Here is a 22581-nt window from a genome sequence, read left to right on the forward strand (position 1 = left end):
GCGCTCCTTTGCCCATAATCCTAGGTAAAGAGACTGTTTAAAATGGCTTAAATTAGTTACTTCAGCAGACGAAGTAATGTTTCTAACAGCAGCTAGACACATTTTGAATCACAGCACACTGTACCTTTCAGAGCACAGGCAATGTACAAATATATTTAAATTGCTGACTGAAAGCAATCAGAGTTAGAAAAACATATCTACGAAATAATGAAGAAAAAATAAATATTTCTAATAAGAAAGCTCATATGCATTATCTCTTCAGGTCACCTATGTCAATTCAACACACCCTGCTTGCTTCCCACCTCTCAGTCCCCAAGATTTTACTACCCATAATTTATAAGCAACTTAACAGGAGTTCTACACATAGACAAAATAATAAAGCAATTTCAGTACAAAAATTCTCAGAGAGGGAAGGGGGAACAGCGGCTCAATAGACTTCCATCTTTAGGGGTCTTCAAGTCACAGCTGACCTTATCTAGTATTTGTGACAGTCCTGCTTCAAACAAGGAATCAGACTAGATGACCTCCAGATGTTCCTTCCAACCAACTTTTCTATGGCTCTGTGACTCTTTTAAAGACTGCCTTGCACAGCATACGTATATTAGTAACAAACAGATAGGAATCAGTAACTTAGGACTGCACTGCACAGAATCAAGTAATGCTTTTGTCCAATCGATTTCTTTACACTTCTCCCTAATCAGGTAAGAATGAAATGAGAAAAAACACTCTCCATCAAAACAAATTAAGAGTTTCTCAAACTAAAACAAGAAGTCATCCAATGAAAATCATGATCTTGAAACAGCTGAAGAAGTCTTCTCCTCCATCAGCTGCAACTACATAAAGCTGTTGTTAGGCCTACCATCTTGAGGCAGTAACAGTGGCCTCCCTATCCAGCAACAGCTACAACATGAAATTACGTCTTGCGGAGTAGAGAAATACTTACTTGGACAAGTATTTGAGAAATGTTTTATAAATATTGATAAATAAATACTGATTTATTCTTATTCTTCTTTAAACTGTAGGGCAATACTTGTAATAAAGATTAAAGTTTTACTTCTTTTTGATATAAAGTTCAATTTCAAATATAGTCAACACTTCTTTGGGAGAAAAAAGGGCTTTATTCCCCCTTGCCAGAATTATGAAATAACATTACTGAATTAAAAAAAAAAAACTGGTTTGTATTCAAATATATACACATCAAAGCTATATTAAAAAAAAAAATCTACTTTGCTGCAAATGGAACTGTTCCAAAGCTAGGAAATGTCAGCCTGTATTATTCCTGCATAACCTTACATTCATCTACTAACATGATTTTACTGTGCCACAATAACAATTATGTCTCCACACTGCTTTTTGCAACAGGCTCCACATCTCAGTTGGGTTTCAGTTCAGAGGGGAAAAGACTACGAGACATCTTACCTTGGATAAAAGTTCTATCACTTCTTTTCCCGTCCCATGCTTCAGGAGAGAGGACCAGCTCTTTTTATACTACCAAAGAGAGCTAAGCTGTTCCTGAGATTAGGGAGGGGACAACTACAGACACCTAAGGCAAGAGCCCTTCCATGTTCAGGGCACGAATCAGGACTGTGCAACAAATAAAGAGTCCTTTTCATTCTCCACCAGAGAATAAAGGGAAAATACACAATCACTTTATTCCTCAAGCAAACAACAACAAATCTTATCTTTAATTAAACTAAATCAGTTATCTGTGGATATAAAACAGAAGTACTGATTCGAGGCAATATTTCTCTCCAATAACATGCTACCAACCTTTACCTAGAGCTGGCAGCATCAGAGCCCAAAAGCTCAGTTTGCACATTTCCTGACTTTACCTGCTGAAACAAACCACTTTGATTTTTATTTGAAAGAACAACCCTGTCAAAATGCATATAATCTGCAGTAAAGGACAGTGCAGTTGTGTAACATTTTAGCTATCACGCCATTGTTTTTTCTGAATGAAAACAAACTCCATCTTGCAGCAGGAATGCAGTAAAATACAGGTTTTCCACGGTCAACTTACTTGAGTAAGCCCTTACTCATCTGCCAAAAAAGCTGGAAACAATATTAAGCAGAAACAAGTAACATTGACTTGGATACAGCCCTGTCTACCCAGACAGTGTCTGGTGCTTGAAGGATGAGGGGGACAGAAACCTGTACAGTGAGTATTAGTATAAGCCAATAACAGAGGTTAGTAAAAGCACTGAAGTGAATGTGAAACAAATGCTATTCTGAGAAAAGCTGATTTCAAAGTAAGTGAACGTCGTATTGGAAAGCACTGAAATATCTGTACTGTTTGAAATAGTGTACTGCAGGTTTCATGTACGACTCAGTCTCAGAATAGAGACAGTACTTTATATAACAATCCAAAACTAAACCAAAATAAATGAGTAAAATAATTCGAAGGTGAACAATTTTTACATTACTGCTTTTTAAGTTTTAATGCTAAATTAATAGTGATCACTATAGGTGGAGCGGAAGAAATACATCTTCCCTGAATTAATACTATTTTGAGTTATCGTTGGTTCTAATCTCAATTCCAGGAGATTGGATTATTTTATACTTTCGAGTGTTAATTAAGAGCTGTTTTTTTATTGATTTTCCTTCTACATATTTATAATTGTCATCAAGTAATTTGTTAAACAAACTGAAAGGAAAAAAGAAATCCAGATCGACAGATCTTTCACACTTACTGCTTTTAAATAACACCACTGCTGGAACACTTCTGTTCTAAGATTCACTGGAAATCAACATTTTACCAACCAAGAGCCCCTTAGTCAGCTCTGAGAAAATTCTTAGAACTTAAATTTAAGTTCAGCAGGTCCAGAAGATGTCTGGCTGCCATAGGTTTTCAAGCCAAAATGAATTCTACAGATGTTACCACTGAAGAGATGGGCAGGCAATTAACAAGGTAACATAAAAACTAGGGCCCGGACACTATTTATGAGCATCCAAAAAACTCGCTACAGAGATTAGATGCAACTAAACAGAAGCCCTCTCAAGTTGGTCTTGCCATCTGAGGGTGAAGAAGGGGGAATAAATAAATAAATGATATTTCAGATCTCTTCTAGTCCTATTTTAGAGGCATAGAAATGTAGACAAATAAAACACTAAGCCACAGAAATGCTCTTGACCTTTGTAAATTACCTCAGCAAGGACAACACAACCCATTTATAAGTTATCATAACATAAATAATTTTCACTTGGAAACGCACATTTTAACAGATCTAGTAAAACTTTGTTATGAACTATGATATTTGAGTCCTCGTGGCTCCTCCTTGAAGAACAAAAGTAATGTCAATCCATGCTTCAAATTATAAAGTGACAACATAGAGCAATTTTTCATAAAAATTGATTTCAATAATAATTTTTAACAAAAATGCAATTTTTACAGTGTATGCAGCAGACTCTCATTCCCCCAGATGGGGAAACGGATGCTTTTGGCATCAAACACTAACTGAGTAGTATTTGCCACGGTAAAATGAAGTTAAGTTAGCCCCCTCCAACTGCAAGAATTCCTGTTTTCTCATTACATTCTAGCAGCAACTCCGTTGTTCTCAAATTGAAAAACTGGCCTGAACCTTCCTGTTCACAAATTTGTAAGACATGTTTCATGCCTTTCAAAGATTTGGCAACTACTGAGCATGTCCTGTTTTCTCTTCATTGTCCTAATCTTCTGTCTTCAACAGCTCCTCTTTTAGAAAATATAACGTGCAATAATCTGGAAAACAAAGCATTACTGTAGACTTTTGAAACTTCCACACTGACACAGCATATGCTTTTACATAGTCAAAACAACAAAGCAGGTCTGAACAAATACATTAGTAATACTGATTTACAGAACAATGTAAGTAAACCGAATAAAACCTCAGTGGTACATGTTTCTGAAGTTACAGACACTGCAGCTTAACGCATTAAGTACATTGTTACAACGTGGCAGAACACCTCATTTAATGTTTTCAACATGATTAACAGGCTGTTCCAGATCTATAGGCTAGACAACACTACAGCGAAGTTTTTACAACTCTGAAGACAAAAGTGAAGATTAAACTCCCAAGGACAGTACAACAGACACTACAAAACTGCTGACAGGCTGTTAAATTAATTTCTTCACATTCAAGCAATGCTTGATTTCAAACACAAACCGTAATGGTACACTAAAGAAATAAAATATGCTGTGAAATAGACTTTAAGTAGGTGGACTGCTGTGAATCTTTCAGAGGACAAATACAGGGTATAGAATTTACATCAAGGTTCTCCTAAAGGTGTGTGCTGTATTGGTGTTTTCTACACCAACTGGAATAAGAGAGATTCAACTTACACTTACGTCAACCTCTGCTTCAGGCACATCACAGTTATTTCGAGCAGCCTCTGGTCCCTCCTATCTTCTCAACCCTATGGATGTTCTGAATTTCATCCAGTCCCTGTTTCAAGCATGCAGTCACAGAATTCTCATGCTTTTGTACTGTGCCTTGCACTGCAATCTTTGTTGTGCCCCACAATTTACTTCAGCATAGCTGTCTTAATCCAGCTCCAACAGGCCTATCACTATTGTCACAGTCTAATTCAAGGATTTATAGCCTAATCTACTGAACTCCAGTAATAAAATAACATTTAAAATGAATGTGTAGCATGCAAGTTGTTTACAGAACTACTCCCTGAGTCTGTCTTTCCATTATATTCAGTACTACTCTGTCAATAATATTGACACAGAACACTGTCACAGTAATAACAATCACCTTGTTTCAAAGACAAAGATTCTAGCAAAGTGGTTACATCTTCCTTCTCATAACTTGTAAGAAAACCTCATAACTATGGCAAAGCTCATGACATGGCTGTGTTCTCCATTAAGTTTTGCTCACAATATTTATGGGAAGTTTTCAGCTAAAAAAACTGCACAACCAGTCTATATTCATGAACAGTATCTTTTGGGTACCACTGCTACAGCAAGTCAGGAACGTGCAAATCATCTCAATAGAAACATGAACTGTGACTCAAAGTTACATTTAGCTGCCTTAGAGAACCAACAGCGGAAAAAAATCACCTTGTTAAAAAAATAAGGAAAGGTATTCACGTTTACATTCCTGATGCTCTCTTCTACCTTCTGTACTTTTCAAAAACATTGTAAAGAGTGATTGTGGCTATGTTCAGATATAAATCAAGTGTTTTTGTGAATTCAGAACAAGTTTGACCAGATTTCTTTCTCTGTTCTACATTGTAAGGGTATCTTTAAACAGAAGATAAAATTTCAGAAAAGTTTTGAGAAATACTACTTAGCCTTAAACATTATGAAATATTACAAGACAATAAGGCATTAGCATGAATTCAATCCAATTCTATCCATTTCAGCCTAACACCTACAGGACTAATGGACACTTAATGAGCATAGAAAAGAAAAGCTCTTTCTTGTAATACTGTAATGTTTTAGGAAAATTTTCTCCAGCGAGGTCAAAATTTGCAATGAAGAAGTAGTCAGAATAAGAAGGGAAATGCCTCAACTTAGTAAGAAATAAAGGACAAAGGAGTACCAAAAGAAACAGGACCCTTCGTATCATGCCTAGGACAATGCCTGTCACCTGCAGATGAAAAAGAGTGTTTTATGCCCTCCATGTGAATGGAAACAAACAGCCATCTGAGCATAACTTAGACTATCAGATCCAGCAGATCAAGTTGTTAGAGACACGGGAAGAGTAAAAGTGGAGAAGAGGAATTTCCATAATTTCTCATTGATTAGACACACGCAACTTCTCCATGAGCAGTCAGGGTTGCAAAACTGTGCAAACACCACTAGAATGCGTGACAGAAACCTTTGTTACTCTTTTCTGCATTTCCACCTGCACCAACACATCTCCTTCCTGTCTGAAACGGACAATGAAAGGGAGCAATAATATACCTGCAATGTTCTCTGATGATGAAAATACGTATAATTAAAACCTAACTTCAGATGATTAATGGCATCTGATACTGGTCTATAGTTACAGATGCATATTCTCAACAAAACTATACACTAATTATTTTCTATATTAAATTACCTCTGATAATGTTAAGCTCCTTATGACAAAATATGGAATTGGAAAAACAGAGATACATGGCATTCTACTGTTGAATTTACTATTCAGTCATGTAAAACCACAAATTAAGACTGAAAGAACAACTGGTTTAACTCCCATGTTTTTAGTGGTATGGAACACTAGCTTGTTCTACAATAAGCTTCTGAAACATATTTGGGTCCTAAAATACATTATAATAAAGCTCAGCATAAAGCACAAAGGATGATAATTGGATAATTAATCTCCATTATAATCCTGTATTAGATCAGCATTAGATGAGCCTTGGTATTAAGATATTACAAAACCCAAACTTTTTTTTAGCACTTCAAAAACCAAAACAAACTTACTGCAAGAAACGGAGATCACATAATAGCTATGCTGGTCAATATATGCAAGGTAACTGGACTAATGAAAAGTCAGGGATTTCTGTTTTCACTTTAGCATCCATGTATATGCATATGCAAAATACAAAAAGGAAACTGACTGAAGAAAAGTTCTCTCTTGATTCCAGTTTTATTAATGAGCTTAATTTTCAATGGGTCAATTAAAAGACAGGAGTTTCTAACCGAAAGAACTGCCTGTAATTAGTATTGCAATTAAGCATATTACAGGGAGCATTACAGTTTCCACTAACAGTGCAGGATTTAGTCTGCGATCTACTCAAGACCAAAAATTTTTTAACGTTACAGACTAACAATTAGAAATGAGAAATACGAGAATTGTCACTGAGATTATATTACAGAATATATTTTTATTATAAAAACAATCATTCTGACAGCTGTTCATGATGCATTTCTTTAAAAAAAGATTAAACTCACATGCCAGTATTTACAGTTCTTCTAACAGCACTTGAAAATTTGTCTCTTTTCATCTTTAAAAACAAAACATAATCTGTAACTATAAAAAAATTCAGCTAACATTAAGTTTATCAAGTGTCAAAATGGAGGCAAACAGGCAGCTTTTTTGAACTTTTATTATTTTTGTGACACATATAAGAAAAGCAGTTATCACAGTGAACATCATCTCTATCAATTAACTTCAAAAGCTACTTTCAAATATTGCCAGTCTGTTTTGCTAAAAGCGGTTGTCTTTCAAAACAACAATCTATTAAAAAATTACACACGCTGTTCTGTGAACATTGCTTAATTCACAGAAAGTAGATTTTTAAGCATGTGTTGTAAAATGAGGTTTACAATGAAGATGACGACCTACTTTAAATACCTTCACAGAAACATAAAGGGCACTTGGTCCCCAATTTTTTTTTCCAATAGTTCTCTAAATTAAAGAGCCCCTATTTGCAGTTTGGGTTATTATTCATTGTGGTATTGTTTGGTTTTAAGAAGAATGAAAAGTGAGAGAGTTAACAGTCACAAAAGTGAATGTAAAATACATTACTTTTGCTGAATACTACATACATGAACTTCAACTGTACCTCTTAAAATTTATGTTTAGATGTGGGCATTGAAATTTTTTGGAGGGAGGAGTTTGTGATTAATATGGCAAGACAGTTCTTTGGGTATTCTGCACAAATATTTGGGATCTAAACATTACTTGTTTTCTTAGCTTTACATTTCCACTCAACTTCTAGCTGAAGTGCACTGGCATCAGACCTCTGAATCCTCTTACCCTTCAGAAGACGTTTTGTAACACAGATTTTTGGTTTTGTCTCTCTGCTTTTCAGCTCAAATCCAGTATTTACCTGTCAATCTACACTGTTCTGAAGATAAGCCTGTTGCTTCAAAAAATGTAATGTTTGAAGCAGTCTGCTAAAATCTAGCACAGATAGCTCAGCCCATGACTCCACAGGATGGCAGATCAAGCTTTATGGTGCTTCATAATGACATCAAAATTACTGCAACTACCTGACAATTTGAACTGACTTAAGGACTTTGTAAATTTACTGTTTTAAAATTGTTTTAAAATTTTCCAGTCAGTTAACTGAAATCTGGATCGTGTATCACCTACCTGAAACACTTAATTAAATGCTGCCCACATCGGTAATAAAAATGCCATCTGCATAAATTCTGTATCTCAGTTGTTGGACTAAGCAGAAATATGATCACGCCCACAGTCAAAGCAGTACTGTTTGGTGACCTAAGACTGCACAGTTCCAGTAGGAATGATTTTAGATTAATGATCTCATGTAATTACTCTGTGTTTCTTTGTAAATTGAATAAGGTAATGTTATCAGAAAGGGGAGAAATACTTCCACAATTGCTATGACCTAAGACAGCATAAAACAACTTCAAGTTACGCTCTCTGATGCTAACCACTCAGTCAGATTCATTCTCCTAAATATTTTTTATAACAAACAAACTCTTCCAATAAATTACGTTCTCTATAAAGATACATCCTGCAAATAAAACATGGTTTAATCAGCTGGTGAGCCTGGTTTATATGCTTCTGTTCTTGAATGGGAAACTTTCACACTAACATTAACGTCAGAAAAGTCCATTGCAGTAAGGCTGTCCTGTTTCACAAAATAAAATGTAGACTAATAAGCTAAGAACACAATAAAATAAAAAAAGAAATTAGTATCCTCCTAATTTTTACTACAGGTAAAAATGTCAACTTACCAGACTTGTGCTTCTTGTGTTTTGCTTTCTTTTTAATTATAAACAACTTGTTCTGGATCTCAGATTTGTAAGATTTGAACGGATGAAGATGAATCTCACGCTTTCTTTGCAAGTCATCAAGTTTTCTCTGTAGATTTTCATTTAGAATATCCTTCAACTTCTTTTTTTTCTTTTTCTTCTTTTTTGCCCGCAACTTATTTAGTTTCTTATTATTTCGCAGCGAGTTCTCTAGCATTGTTTCTTTAGCAGATTCATGGTAATTTGTGTCTTGGTTGTCATTACGAGTACCATTGACATGCATTTGTGTGTTCTCCTTGAATGGACTGATCTCAGCTTTTACTCTGGCCATTTCAGCACAACCTTGCCCATTCCCCACAGTCCTTATTTCTCCTGAGCTAGGGTGATCACCCACACCAACACCTCCTGAACTAATCAAATTCCTCATGTTCTCTTTATAGCAACCAGTTTTTTTGATGTCGCAGACTCTTGAGGTCTTGATTTCACAGTTAATCTCCTCTGTAGTGATTCTAAAGCTACCTACATGTGTTTTTTTTTCTGGACAGATAACAATGGAGTCCATACTTTTCTCTACTTCTGTCTTGGAATGATGTAGCAGCTCTTCTCCACCACTATAACTGACCTCCCCATTGCTTTTGCTTACATATTCATGTTTTACTTTCTCCAATTTAATACGTGACACTTTTTTAACTTTGATGGGAGGAGATGGGAACTCAGGAGCCTGAAAAGGCTTTTGCTTGTAAATCCGAACATCTGCACCACAGAACTGTGGAAAATGAACATATGCATTCTCCAAGTAGTCGTAACCAAGAATTACTTCTCTGCATTCGTGGATAGGCTGACCTAGCACTGCATCCTGAACATCCTTTTGTGTTTCATACACGAAATCACAGAGACCTTTTAGCAGCCACACTTTTTGGTAGAATGGTAGCTCATGAAATGGTTTTTCCTCCAAGGGATTAACTTCTCCAAGGACTTTGAAAAACTGGGGACATAATCCAAGTTTTCCTGCAGAGCTATTAGGATTGTCAGTCTGCCCTACAACAGTATACCAGTGTTGTACTTTCTGTCTGAGTGCTTCTTCCCAAGTCCTGTAAGAAAGTGTAGGCCTGCGATGTAAAGTAGATCTCCGATGAGGAGGACTTAACAAAGAAGTCATTATTTTAGATAAAAAAGCATTACACTGAGGCATCAGAAGACAACGTTCCAATTCATAGAATACTATCTCAGGTAAATTTAAAATCTGTTGTGCTAAACAAAGAAAATGACCAATAGCTGGAATCTCCCACATTGTCTCCATCCTTGTAGGTGCTGCTTGAGCTAAAAGTGACTTTTCCCATTCTTCTATTTCTTTCTGACTAGCTTCTTCTGCTTCTTTTCTTTCTTGCTCTCTCAGCCTATTAAAAGAAAGTTCATGAAAATTCAGAGATCGGATGAACGAAAAGAAACCATGAAGAAAAAAAAAAATCAGAACTACAGCATGACAAACATACTTGTCTTGAAGCAACAAAGAACACGGTACATAAAGTTTTAATTCAGTTTGTCTTACTTTGGATTACACGATGCATCACTGCACCAAAAAGGGAAATTATAGTGTGTTATTTCTATCACTATGAGTTTAAAAAAGGGGACAAGGTAAGAAAAAAACCTGGCAGATATCAATAGTTTGGGTGGTTTAGATTTTTTTTTTTAAATTTATTCCCTTCCCCAATTCCTTTTTGGCAGGATTAAATACTTCCACAAACTATCCATAAAAAAATCTCTGAAAACAAATTCCAGATAAGTCTTGCTTTCAAATGATCGCTCTCTGGCTTGTGTCACCAACCTTGTAACTCCCTTCCTCAGTACACAAGTATACATGCCTAACTGTTAAGTGCTTCATTCACATACAAAAACCATATTCCCTCCCACCCATAAGCGTGTTACTAATTGGTTTGCAATGGTGGTCAAAAAGGAAACAAATATCAGAATGCATGAAGAATGTGATGGAAAATAACACCAGAAATAAAATGTCATTACATTAATAAATGGTTTGCCCTCACCTGAAAAACTGTATTCAGTTCTGGTCCCCCTATCTAAAAAAAGGATAGAGCAGAAATAGTGCGTATTCAGAGAAAGAGGTTATCAGTAATCAGAGGCCTGTAAAAACTTCTGAAAAATCTGGGACTCTACACAAAACACTAGCAAGAGGAAACATGACAGCAATATACAAAACTAGTATGATAGACTCAGAACTTCTGTTTATTTTTATTTGTAAATTCATCATGAAATTTAAAGGCAACAAGTTTAAGAGGAAGAAATGCTTCCACTTCAGATAATCATGCACAGCTTACCATCTAACTTACTAGAACACAGGATACGTTAATTTAGTTCCACAGTGAAAAATAGAACATCTGCATGAATCACAAGAATATCAAGAGTTACCAGTAACAGGAGGGATTTTTCTTTAATGTTACAATCGTAAACTAACATTTTTGCCTCAAGGCATGACCAGATTCCAAAACACAGGATTAGGATATACCTGTACTTATAGGAAAATTTTTTTAGAGCTCATCCAAAGCTTCTCATATCTTTTTCTCTGAAGCTTCTATCACTGACCACTGCCAGAAACAATCACCTGTGTGTATCACTAATGTGACCTGTTACTGGAATTTACATGTCCTTATTTCCAGATTGCTACCTCCAATTATTTTTCTTCATCTACAAAGAGCAAATAAATGCCATGGATCCACTGAAAGCATCAATGCTTTCCAAATTCAGCCGAAGTGTAATGGTATATTAAAATCCTTCTTTTGACAACATGAAGCTAATAGTGGCTTCTAGCATGAAGAATGTATATTTGAAGCTTTAAGTACTGACTAGATATCTCAATAATGTAAAAAATGGGACAAACCTATCTTAGTCCACATTTTAGTATCAATGCAGGAGAAATACACCATGACCACAGACTTAAAATTTGCATCATCTGTGTATGCAAAATGACATATAATACAGTAAGATTCCACTGGATGCTCGATTTTATATAATTAAGCCAAATTTCAAGTGACTTGCTACCATAACTTGAACAGAAATTTTTAATACCACATACATGCATGCTTGTTATTTATGTAACTATCAAATGCAGAAAGACAGATTCATGTAAAACAAAATTAAAACGTAAAAGCAAACAGGTCAGTAAATTCTCAACTTCAGCCTCCAATGCAGCATTAATTTAACTGTATAATGGATGGTATCTAAAGATAAAATCCCACTTTGCAGTACTAATTTAAACATAAAATGAATCTGGTCTAACAAAAAAATCCCATTTGCCATTCTAGGTGAATAAACCAGTAAATTCAACAATACTACTTGCATAGGTAAAGTGAGTATTTTTTTAATTCTGACTTTTGTTCTATTCCCATGCATTAATATTGCATTAATATAGTAAATAAAGAAACTAAAAATACTAAAAAACCCCCAAAACTTACAACTGGAGCAGAGAAAGAAATGATAGTAAGTAAAACATGTTCTCAAAAATAAATTCCAAAGCACTCCTGAATCCCACTCCCTCCTCCCTCCTAACTATAAAACTTACTTCCAAATAACCTGCTGCCTCCAAAAGGTGTGAACTCTATTAAAATAGCATGGAAATAAGCTTAAATACGAATAGATAGACAGCGAGATAGAACATTTGTCGAAAAAAAATCACATTTCAGTATCGTTTAATAAAAACACAGGCTGTAGATGATCTAAAAATATCACCTTTGTAAGCAGTTTCAACTTATCATCAATTAATTTAAACTAAGGTAGAATTCTCAAAATAAATACAATACCCTAGATTCACCTCTGTTTTGTACTTCATAAAATTACAATCATTGTACTATTTTAAAGATCTCTTTAAAAAGAAAAACATACGTTGTTTCACTTGCAAAATGATTGCTTTTTTTTTAAAGCTATCATTTTATCACAGTATCTGTAGTCATTCAGTAGACATTAAAGAGAAAACGTAAATAATAGCACACATTCATGTCTTCATTATCGAGGTCTTCCTGCTAGCTGCCCTTTTGGAGGGCATAGCTTTTTCCTGGGGTGTTTTTTTGAGAGGGAGGAGGGGAAAGAAGAGGGGAGAGGAGATGGGGCGAGGGAGCAGGGGTGGAGAGAAGAGAAAGAAACATTTGATACTCAGCAGGACAACTATCCTTACACTGAGAAATCTCTGGACAAACATATTTGGCTTTTACGCTGACAGCAACTATAAAAAACCTGTTGTTTCATACTTTTATTTACATTTATCAGGAATATGTTTGCAGACATGTATTGCGTTTACAATAATAACACAAAACTATGCTAAGGTCAAGCTGACACTTCCAGACTAACAAAGGACAAACATATTCCTAGAACACATCTGCAGCAGTTGTTTTGCAGCTCTTGAGTGGATAAAACCATGGCACCTGACCTTAAAACTCAGCAGACATGCTCCCCAAGTAGAGATACCACCTAAAACAGAGTCCAAACACAACTCCCCACTCTTCTTATCATTTTCTCCCTTAAGACAGCAGACACATCTCCCCAGCTCATTCCTTCTCACTTGCAACAAGAGATTTCACTTGGAGGGAAGAGGAGGCAAAGACTAGATTGTACGTTCTTCCCCCCAATTACTACTTCTAACTCACTGAAGTACTGAGTAATTTTTCCACAGGTAAAAGGTAAGGCATCGGAACTCTGATGACAAGGCACAGAGAACTGTGTTAATTTTACAGCAACTTGTTGCTACAAACTTTCTTTTAAAAAATAAACTAGAAAACTATGTTCAAAATAGCAAAATTATGCATTATTCTAAATTAAATCAAGATTTAATAGTCAGAAGACATTAAATTTGGAGATGCCCATGTGACCTTAATTCTGTATCTGTAATGTCTTACATCATATTATGGCATACTCTATATTTTTCCATAGGACCCAGTTCATTACATGCTCGCAACATCCTCATAAAAGGCAAAACTGACTGTATAAACATACCTCATTCCATAATTTGCTAATTTAAATGACTGACTTGCAACCAGAATTGAATTCTTTAAATGTTTTAATGAACATGTCTGAAACTCATCCCAGGATCACATTTTCAGAGATGGTAAAGACATAGAGCTGCCTAGCATAATTTTCAACAAACCAAAGTTGTAAAGACACTTAATTCCCATTGAAATCAACCAGTTAATTACCTGTCATTCACTGGTGGTTTTAAAAAATTCAGTAGGAATCTACCTCTATGTTTCAGTACCTACATGCCTCCAAACAGGTAAGCATTTCCAATTATATAATAATTCCACAATTATTTATTGTTAACTAATATGTAAGTTAGTATGTATATTGACATGTTACTTAATTAGCATGTTATCAAGCAGCTGAGTAGAACCTCATGGAAATGTAACTGATAATCCAAAGATATTCAATATTCTGATAATTAGAACAATTGAGCAAAAGGAAAGCTTATAAACAAGACTAACAAGAAAAGTAAATTAGATGTTGTTTATATATGTACTTGGGGGGGGAAGTGCTTTTGCTGCCGTACAGAAATGGCAAAATACAGCTGCAAAATACTGAAATCAGCTTTGCAAAGACATCTTATCAGTTTTTACATGTTGAGTCTACCATGATGAATGTATCACTTAGGAGAGGTTATAAAACATTAAATAAAGAAAAAAATTAAATAGATTGTGCAAGAAATGGATAAACTACAAGAAAGAAAAATAGAACTCTCTACAAAGGATACCTATAGAACAAAAATAACAAAAGGATTTGGAGTAGGATTTTCATGAAGCTAACTACAGAAAAAGAAAATAAAAACCACACTTCAGGATGTTCTTCCAAAATATGCAGTTTAAAAAAAGGCTGTAAAATCAATTTCAAGGGTTTGGGGGGAAAAAAAAAAAAATCAAAAACTATTTTAAAGATTTCATTTACTGCAGTTCTTTCTATTCATCATAAGATGCCTGTGCCTCACAAGAGAATCTAAATATGTAAAGCAAAGGATTACAGAATCACAGAATCACAGAATCAGTACGGTTGGAAAAGACCTGTAAGATCATCGAGTCCAACCTGGGGGGGGGGGGGGGGGGGGGGGGGGGGGGGAACCACAACCACAAAACCCACGCCACACAACAACAATAACAAGCCACAACCCACCCAACACCACACAGCACCATGTCCATCAAGCTACATCCCACAATGCCACATCCACACGCTCCTTGAATACCTCCAGGGAGGGTGACTCTACCACCTCCCTGGGCAGCCTATTCCAGTGTTTCACCACTCTCTCAGTGAAGAACTTTTTCCTAATGTCTAGCCTGAACCTCCCCTGTCGCAACTTGAGGCCATTTCCTCTAGTCCTGTCACTAGTCACTTGGGAGAAGAGACCAACACCCACCTCTCTGCAACCCCCTTTCAGGTAGTTGTAGAGAGCGATAAGGTCTCCCCTCAGCCTCCTCTTCTCCAGGCTAAACAACCCCAGCTCGCTCAGCCGCTCCTCATAAGACTTGTGCTCCAGACCCCTCACCAGCTTCGTCGCCCTTCTCTGGACACACTCCAGCACCTCAATGTCCTTCTTGTAGTGAGGGGCCCAAAATTGAACACAGTATTCGAGGTGCGGCCTCACCAGAGCCGAGTACAGAGGCATGATCACCTCCCTGCTCCTGCTGGCCACACCATTTCTGATGCAAGCCAGGATGCCGTTGGCCTTCTTGGCCACCTGGGCACACTGCTGGCATATATTAACTTGGACTTCAACAGGCAATTTCTCTAGATATGAGGGTAAGTTTTGTAGAAGGGTACTTGCATTTCCAACCTTACTTATCTGGGGCTGAAAGCATGTAACTCCTAGTTGATGGGGTTAAACAGTCTAAACTAAGATAATTACTAGCTAGAAAGTACACGTATGCTGAGTGGTCAGCTGGATGGCCAGAAAGTGAGCACTTTTTTTAATGTTCCTGATAACTCACCTGCAAATTGGGTGAACAGCAGGTGCTGCCTATCCAAACACAACTGATTTGCCAGCACACAAGTGAGTTACACTACCATGCTATACACAATTTTATGGGGAAAAACAGCAGCAGAGCAAGACCAGGAGGAAAGCAAAGTTCAGTACGGTAGAAATTAAAAACCTAAACAGTTTACCCACTCATCTGAGTTGACCATCACAGTCATTCACAATTATACTCTGACAGAGGATAGCCTATATTATAGCAACTGATTTGGATACTCGTTCTTTTACAACTGTGATGAAAGACTAAGTGAAACAATCAGTAATAACAATCAAGAAAATAATCTGTATCCACTAAAGTAGCACTTCAGTTCTAAGAATACGGTTTATACTGTGAATTCTACTGAGATACATTAAAATAAATAGGAATTCTGCATTAACATTTTGTGGCCTGAAAAAGATGTAGATAATTGTTCAGAATCAACACATTTTTACTTGAATTTTCCTTGCAGATTTAGTATAAGCTTTAAATAGGTATAAACGCAATTTCAGTTCAGCAAACTTCATTTTTATTACAAAAAAAATGAAAAGTGAGTGAAAGCCAAATTCAGTAATGAAAATGCACATCTGCCAATGGACCAAAACTGTAGATCTAAGTAATACTGCAAAAGGACGGCACTGTGCACTCCAATTAAACTACCCAAGTCTGCAAACTTGCATATACTTTTGAAACTGTCTATTCTGTGCCAACCTCAGTGTGTCAGATTTCTAAATGGAAAAAAAAAAAAAAGCTGAATAACAATTTTCTCTTCTTAACAGATAACGATAGATGCAACATAATCTATATTTTAGCAATAATCCAAAGTAAGTTTAGGAAGTTGTAACACATTTTTGAATAGTGTCGAATCTTGGTGTTGCAAGTATGTGCATTTATATATACAACACTTGGAAAATGTACATATGCTGTTTCATACGATCTTCACTGGTAATGTATTGCTAATTTTAAAGGCCTTCCAATTTCCAAGGCTTTTTCATAAAATACCTCTGCAATGTACTTTTGGAACATTTGGTGAGTTGGGGAACAATTGGCACAGAGAGGTCCAAGTTACTTTGAAAATATGGTGGATCCATTAGGAAATAAGAATAGTTAAGAAGGTATCTGAAGCATGATTATTTGAGGAGATCAATAAAGTCAAGGAAATATTCAACCAGCTATCTACTGACACATTTTTATTGCTTCCTAGTAAGTGACATAGTTCAAAATTTCAGGGCATAAAGAGGAAAGCTAGTTGTGCTCTTTTTCTGTTATTGTAGAACATTCTAGAGTCAACCACTGTGGAGGATCCTTTGCACAGGATCTGGGACATTTGAGTATATCCAGATACATGGATTTAACTGTTAATTACTACAGCTTTGCAGGAACATGCTTAAAACAGGCGCATGAAAGCAAAATTTTCATTTGATCAGGTATGGCTCTATGGATGAATTAAAATCCAATCAAAATGTCATTTTTCTTAACAGTGTTACAAAGTTCAAATCTAGAACACAGAGTTGAAGACAAATCAAGCAAATTTTACCAGAGAAACAATAACGCTAGTGATCTTTGCTTTTTTGGAAAGTATGAGGTGGATTAGAAGAAGCAAGATTCACTCATTTCTAGGGAAAAAGTACTGGCTAACACTCAAGTCAGCCAAAACTGTATGGCTTCAAATCAGCTGAAAATGAAGATTACCTGCAAAACGAGAGTGAACTGGTTATATACAGGAAATATCTCCAACATTGTAAACTTTGAAAAAAGCTGGAAATATTTTGCTTCCTAAAGCTAATACTGTCTTATCATCATGCTTCGTGTTCAGAGAGTGAACTGGTTATATACAGGAAATATCTCCAAAACTGTAAACTTTGAAAAAAGCTGGAAATATTTTGCTTCCTAAAGCTAATACTGTCTTATCATCATGCTCCGTGTTCAGACTGTCTCTCAAGTTACTGTTTAAGTATACAAGCTTATAAGCATCATTTTTCTCAATGTGAAACATACCAAAATCAACATTAAACACTGCCTGGAATTATATACCTCTTAAATTTATGAAAACCACAAAATCCCACGGAGTTAATTACACACACATTCTAAATTTGCTACCTAACTGACAAGCTGAAATGCCACATCAGTGAGATAACAGGAGTGGCACTGGCAGAGATAATTTGCTTCTAGCTATCAGTGAGGAAAGAAGTGACAAGATCACAGAATTAGACTGTAGTTAAGCATTCTGGTAGTTTTTAATCTAACTGTTGCATGGAAAACAGTCCAAGGAGAGGTATGATAAACTGTGACTGAGCTAACAGGAAATTGCTGTGGATGCTTTCAGTTACTATTAAAAGTTTCACAGTCCTAAAATAACAGCAGCCTTAATTTATTTTAAAGCTTATACGACTGTAGCAATTTTTCAAGAAGGTGGTAAATCAAACTAATTTCTTGCTTTGTGTATGCACCGTATTGAAGTCCTAGGTTCATTCACGAACTTAAGACAAAAAGCACCACAACACTTATTTACCTAAAAAAGCCTTAAGGAGCTAGCCCCTGGAGAGAACTAGGAAGACATAATTATTTAAAACAAAAACAAAACAGTTTTTCCCATACCTCTTTTCTTCTTTTGCTCTCAGCTGTTCCTCTTGTCTTAGAACCTGAACCATCACAGACTCAAACATGCCTGTTGACAGGCCTACTAAATTGCGAGGTGTGGAACGACGTCTTGTTGAAATGCATGCTGTTGCTTTCTCATCTTCCAGCCCATAGCATCTTCTAGATGTTACAGCTATTGATGTTTTCTCTCTTAAATGCCTAGAAGAAAAAAGCAAGCCAATTCACAATTACGATTTCCCTTACCAATGGCACTTCAGTGCCTACACTACCAACCACAGATCAAGCAAATTTACTCAGAAAAAAGCAGTTACTTTTCACCTCCCATTTTTTCCACTTTGAAAGTTCCTTCACAAAATGTTAAACTTAAAACTCTCATGCTAACATGAGCTATGATTTCACATCTGTTAAAAATGGTGGGTATTTCTCTCAAGTTACCAAATATTATTTGAAGAATGAATTTCCTATATTAATCCATAAATACTTGGAAAGAAAATACTTCCACAAGACCTGAGAGAGGAAACTATCATTTTCAGAAGACACCTAAAAATACTGGGAAAAAAAAGGGGGAAAGTGTTAAACAGCAGTTCAGTTTTGTTAAAAATTAAAAAAGATGAAAAGCAAAACACTACAAATTTGGTTGTAAAGTTACATTTCATCTTGCACTGCTTCAAAGTACTCCAGCAAAACTGGTATGAGAAGTAACACTCTATGACACAACCTCTGAAAACATTCGAGGGGAGGGGAAAAAATCCAACCTCCATTCAAAAGCAACCTCCATTCTAAGGTAATTTTCTGTGGTAATATCTGAGAACCATACAACCAACACTGATTGCTTCCCTTGAATCACTTGACGCTCTGTAATGAAGCAAGAATGATTATTCCAAGAAGTAGTTTCATTTTACTAATGAACTAATAAAATTAGTTCTGTTAAACACTTAAAACAAATCTGTCTGATGAAAAATTGTAAAAGAACTTTGAGACTTCTACATTCCATAACTCTTTCTATATATAGTTCTTAGAAACTTTTACCAAGCTAGTGTACACAGAAATATTGAAAAAATCTTTACAAATCTCTGAAGAGTTAATATAAGATAAATTCACTATATACTGAGGTAGGATGATTTTTGGTCAGTTTAATATTTCTTAATGTTTATTTGAACAAAGACCATGCATTTGTGAAAGAATGACAACAGCAATTGATTTTTTTTTAGTAAATATATATATTGCTATTTTATGACACAGTACATAAATTGACTTCACTTTCTTATGGGGTATCTAATAAAAAGGCATTGAGCATTCTCAGGTCCTACTGAATCCCATGAGTCATCATATAATTCAACAAGAAGCCTTCAACAAAATGCCCCTCGATTCAATACCGTTGAGATGTTATAGTCACATGACATACAGAAATTAACTTGGCACAAATCCTCCACACTGCATTTTGTTAGCTATTTATTTGCCAGCAGTAACTCTCTTAAGCCAGGAATTCTGATTATTTTTTTCTTCAAATTGAGTTTTACTCAAGCAAACTAGCAACATTCATGTCCCATTAGGTTCAGCTTCTTCCTTTCTACTCCCAAACTGTCCCAAAACTGCTGTTATGCAAAACCAGTTTCAAACAGTGTTGCTACACCAACACAGAATAGATTACCTCCGGCTTATTCATTTGAGTTCTGCACCACGCTCCACAAAGTGTTCCTACTACACAAGCAAGGTGGTTCTTACCAGCTGACAGGTGTCACTAGCAAGTTTATGGTTGACAGACATACACAACTTTATGCATTTCCTAATACTGTTCCTTCTTCACCTTCACCCTTTGCCAAAAAATCCTTGTTTTTTTCATGCAAAATACTATGTCACTCAGAAGACTGGGGGGCCTTTCATTGTAAGAAGCCACCATGGTTTTCTGAATATGACTAAAGTAAGCCTATGTAAAACTCATGAGAAAGCATGTATTTCAGTTGTGATTTAAACTGGGTTTTCTACTATATAGATTGACAGCTTTCTATGCTTCAGCTGCTTTGGCTGATAAGTTCCTGCCAGGGACTTACATTTAAACTTACCACAATTTCCATCTTGCCATTCAAGACTATAATATACCAAGCATTATCTTTCATTCTATCAGAAAATATTCTGATATTAAATTACCCATTTCAAAGCAGGTACTTTGGCTGAAGTTATTGTAAAGACACTAAAGATTTCACAGACTGTAAAAATCACAATTTTAAAGAGCCAGTTGTTCAGACCGAGTTTGGGCAGTTTCACTTGCTTTTGACAGCATAAAATAAAGACATTTGACATCTTGTCTAAACAAGCATGCCTCTATGTTAATAAAAGGCTTCTTTCAGAAGGAAAATCTTAGCCAGGAAATGCTGTGCCCTATTTTGCATTTTGGTTATTTTCAGGTTTGGAAACTCCAAAGCATTTTGAATTAAGATTTGAACAGTTTCCAGTAGGAAATGTTCCTCTTCATGGAAGAATTTAGAGTTCGAGGATTTGAATGGGAACCATTCAAATGTGGTTAATTCTGTTTTTTTTAGAAACCATTTGGGGTTTTTTTAGAAACCATTCAAATGGTATTTTTTACATGAAGAAGCACGCCCCCTGTTCTACTTTATGTAGACAGCATCTGGCAGGGCCCCTATCGCATTTTCTACACCTACCGGGACAGCAGTGCCAGCTTCTGTTCCAGCATCATCTCCAGCTTCTGGGCCTGTTTGGAGAGCCAGTGATCTACACCATGCAGCCGGTAACATGTCTCCAGCATTAGCCGGAAGTCACCCACGAAATCTGCTATTCCTGTGTACTGCCCACTGGAAAATTTCTCTTCCATCTTCAACAGCCACATTCCAGCTGGCGATGGCTGAAAGGAATGACTGCTGTTACGACCCGAGAGGGAGCCTTCTTCTCTGATGTATGCCTGATCCGCGAGCGGCTTCAAAAACGGTGCTGTCAGAGGTCGGTACTTCTCCATGAGAAACTCGCGCAAGATGCGGTATCCCTGCTGCAGCTCGGGATTCAGGCTCTGCTCCCAGGAGCAGCCGCTGCTCTTCCCTCCCGCATCATCTCCCTCCTTGTCCGGCTCCTCCTCCCCGCACCGAAGGCGGCTAGCCGCAGGCCGATCCGCCGAAAGGTCTCCGCCCGCGGCGCCCGCGGGCTCTGCCGAGTCCATGTCTCCCACCCCGCGCACGCACAGGGCCTCCCCGGCTCCAGGGGGGCTGCCGGCCCCGGGCCTGCTCTTCAGCATCAGCTAGGGACCGCTGCGCTCCCCCTCGCCCAGCCGGCGAATCGACATCGGGCTCACCTATAACAGAGACACGATTCAGTCCTCCGCCACGGCCCCCGCGACGGCCTCAGCCCTGCCCCCAGCTGCGGGGCGGGGGGGGCCGCGGCTGCCGGGGAGGAGACAGCGGCCGGCCGCCAGCCTGGCCCGCCTCTCCCCCGGCGCCAGCGTCCCCCGGCCTCCTGCTGGCGCGCCCGGGCCCGTGTACGGCCCCGCCCGCCCGAGGACCGCGCCCTCGTTCTCAGGAGCCGTCCCCGGCGGCGGGCAGCCGCGCATCCTTCCTCCCGCGTCTCGTCCCCCCGCCGGCCTCGCCCCCCTCTCCGCCCGCGGCCCCCAGCCGTGACGGGGCCTTCCTTCTCTGCTCGCCCGCGGCTCCCTTCCGAAGGGAGGGGGAGAGGGCGGGCGGCGTATGCCGTCCCTGCACTGGCCGCCCCCGGCCAGCCCGTGTCTGCGCGGCGAGCGCTTCCCCTTCTCGCCTCACAGCGCGGCGGGGCCGGCCCAGTGGCGGCGGGCAGCGGTGCCAGTTAACGGTCGGCACGTGCGGGAGGGGGTGCACCCCCCGACGGCCCGGGAGAGGGGTGAAAGAGAGGGACGCGGCGCCTCACCTAGCGCGCATGCGCCCAAGTGGCGAGGGCGCGCTGGTTGTTGTGGACGCCAGGTGAGGTGGCGTCATCAGCCGGCGCCTGACTCGGAGTGGGCCGCGGGAGGCTGAAGCTGCCTGCGCCGCCAGGGGCGGCCGCCTTTGGTGCGCACGCGCGGGGTGGGCGTTTCGGGTGGGAATGGGGGGCTGGGGGAGGCGGAGGCCCGCGGTGGGTGGCGCTGTCCGCGGGGGAGCCGCGCCCCGCAGTAAGCGGGGTGGGGCCGTGCTGTCGTCGGGGTGGGTGAGTGCCCCCGGACTTCCACGCCGTTTTCCCTCGGCACGGTGGTCGGTCCAGGTGCACAATACCATCCACCAACCTCACCGAAGCATAAACCGACCTTTGCTCTTGCGCTATGGATTTCCTCTAAGGGCGCCCAAATAACAGATTTCCCGAATGTTAAAGGTGTTCCATTAAAAACAT

The 22581-nt window shown here is 38.4% G+C and overlaps 1 protein-coding gene across 1 annotated transcript in view; it reads right to left on the reverse strand.

Moving 5' to 3' along the window:
- The window catches only part of BRD10 (bromodomain containing 10), a 52455-nt gene extending 30971 nt beyond the window's left edge, over nucleotides 1–21484 (reverse strand). Inside the window, exons 1-3 of the mRNA XM_009817076.2 lie at nucleotides 20901–21484; nucleotides 18235–18435; nucleotides 8624–10038 (exon numbers count right to left, since the gene is read on the reverse strand). Coding sequence (XP_009815378.2) covers nucleotides 8624–10038; nucleotides 18235–18435; nucleotides 20901–21484 — 2200 coding nt within the window. The remainder of the gene's footprint in view (nucleotides 1–8623; nucleotides 10039–18234; nucleotides 18436–20900) is intronic.
- Between the last annotated feature and the right edge of the window lie 1097 nt (nucleotides 21485–22581).

Source organism: Gavia stellata, chromosome Z (assembly GCF_030936135.1).
Source record: "Gavia stellata isolate bGavSte3 chromosome Z, bGavSte3.hap2, whole genome shotgun sequence".
Lineage (NCBI taxonomy): Eukaryota > Metazoa > Chordata > Aves > Gaviiformes > Gaviidae > Gavia > Gavia stellata.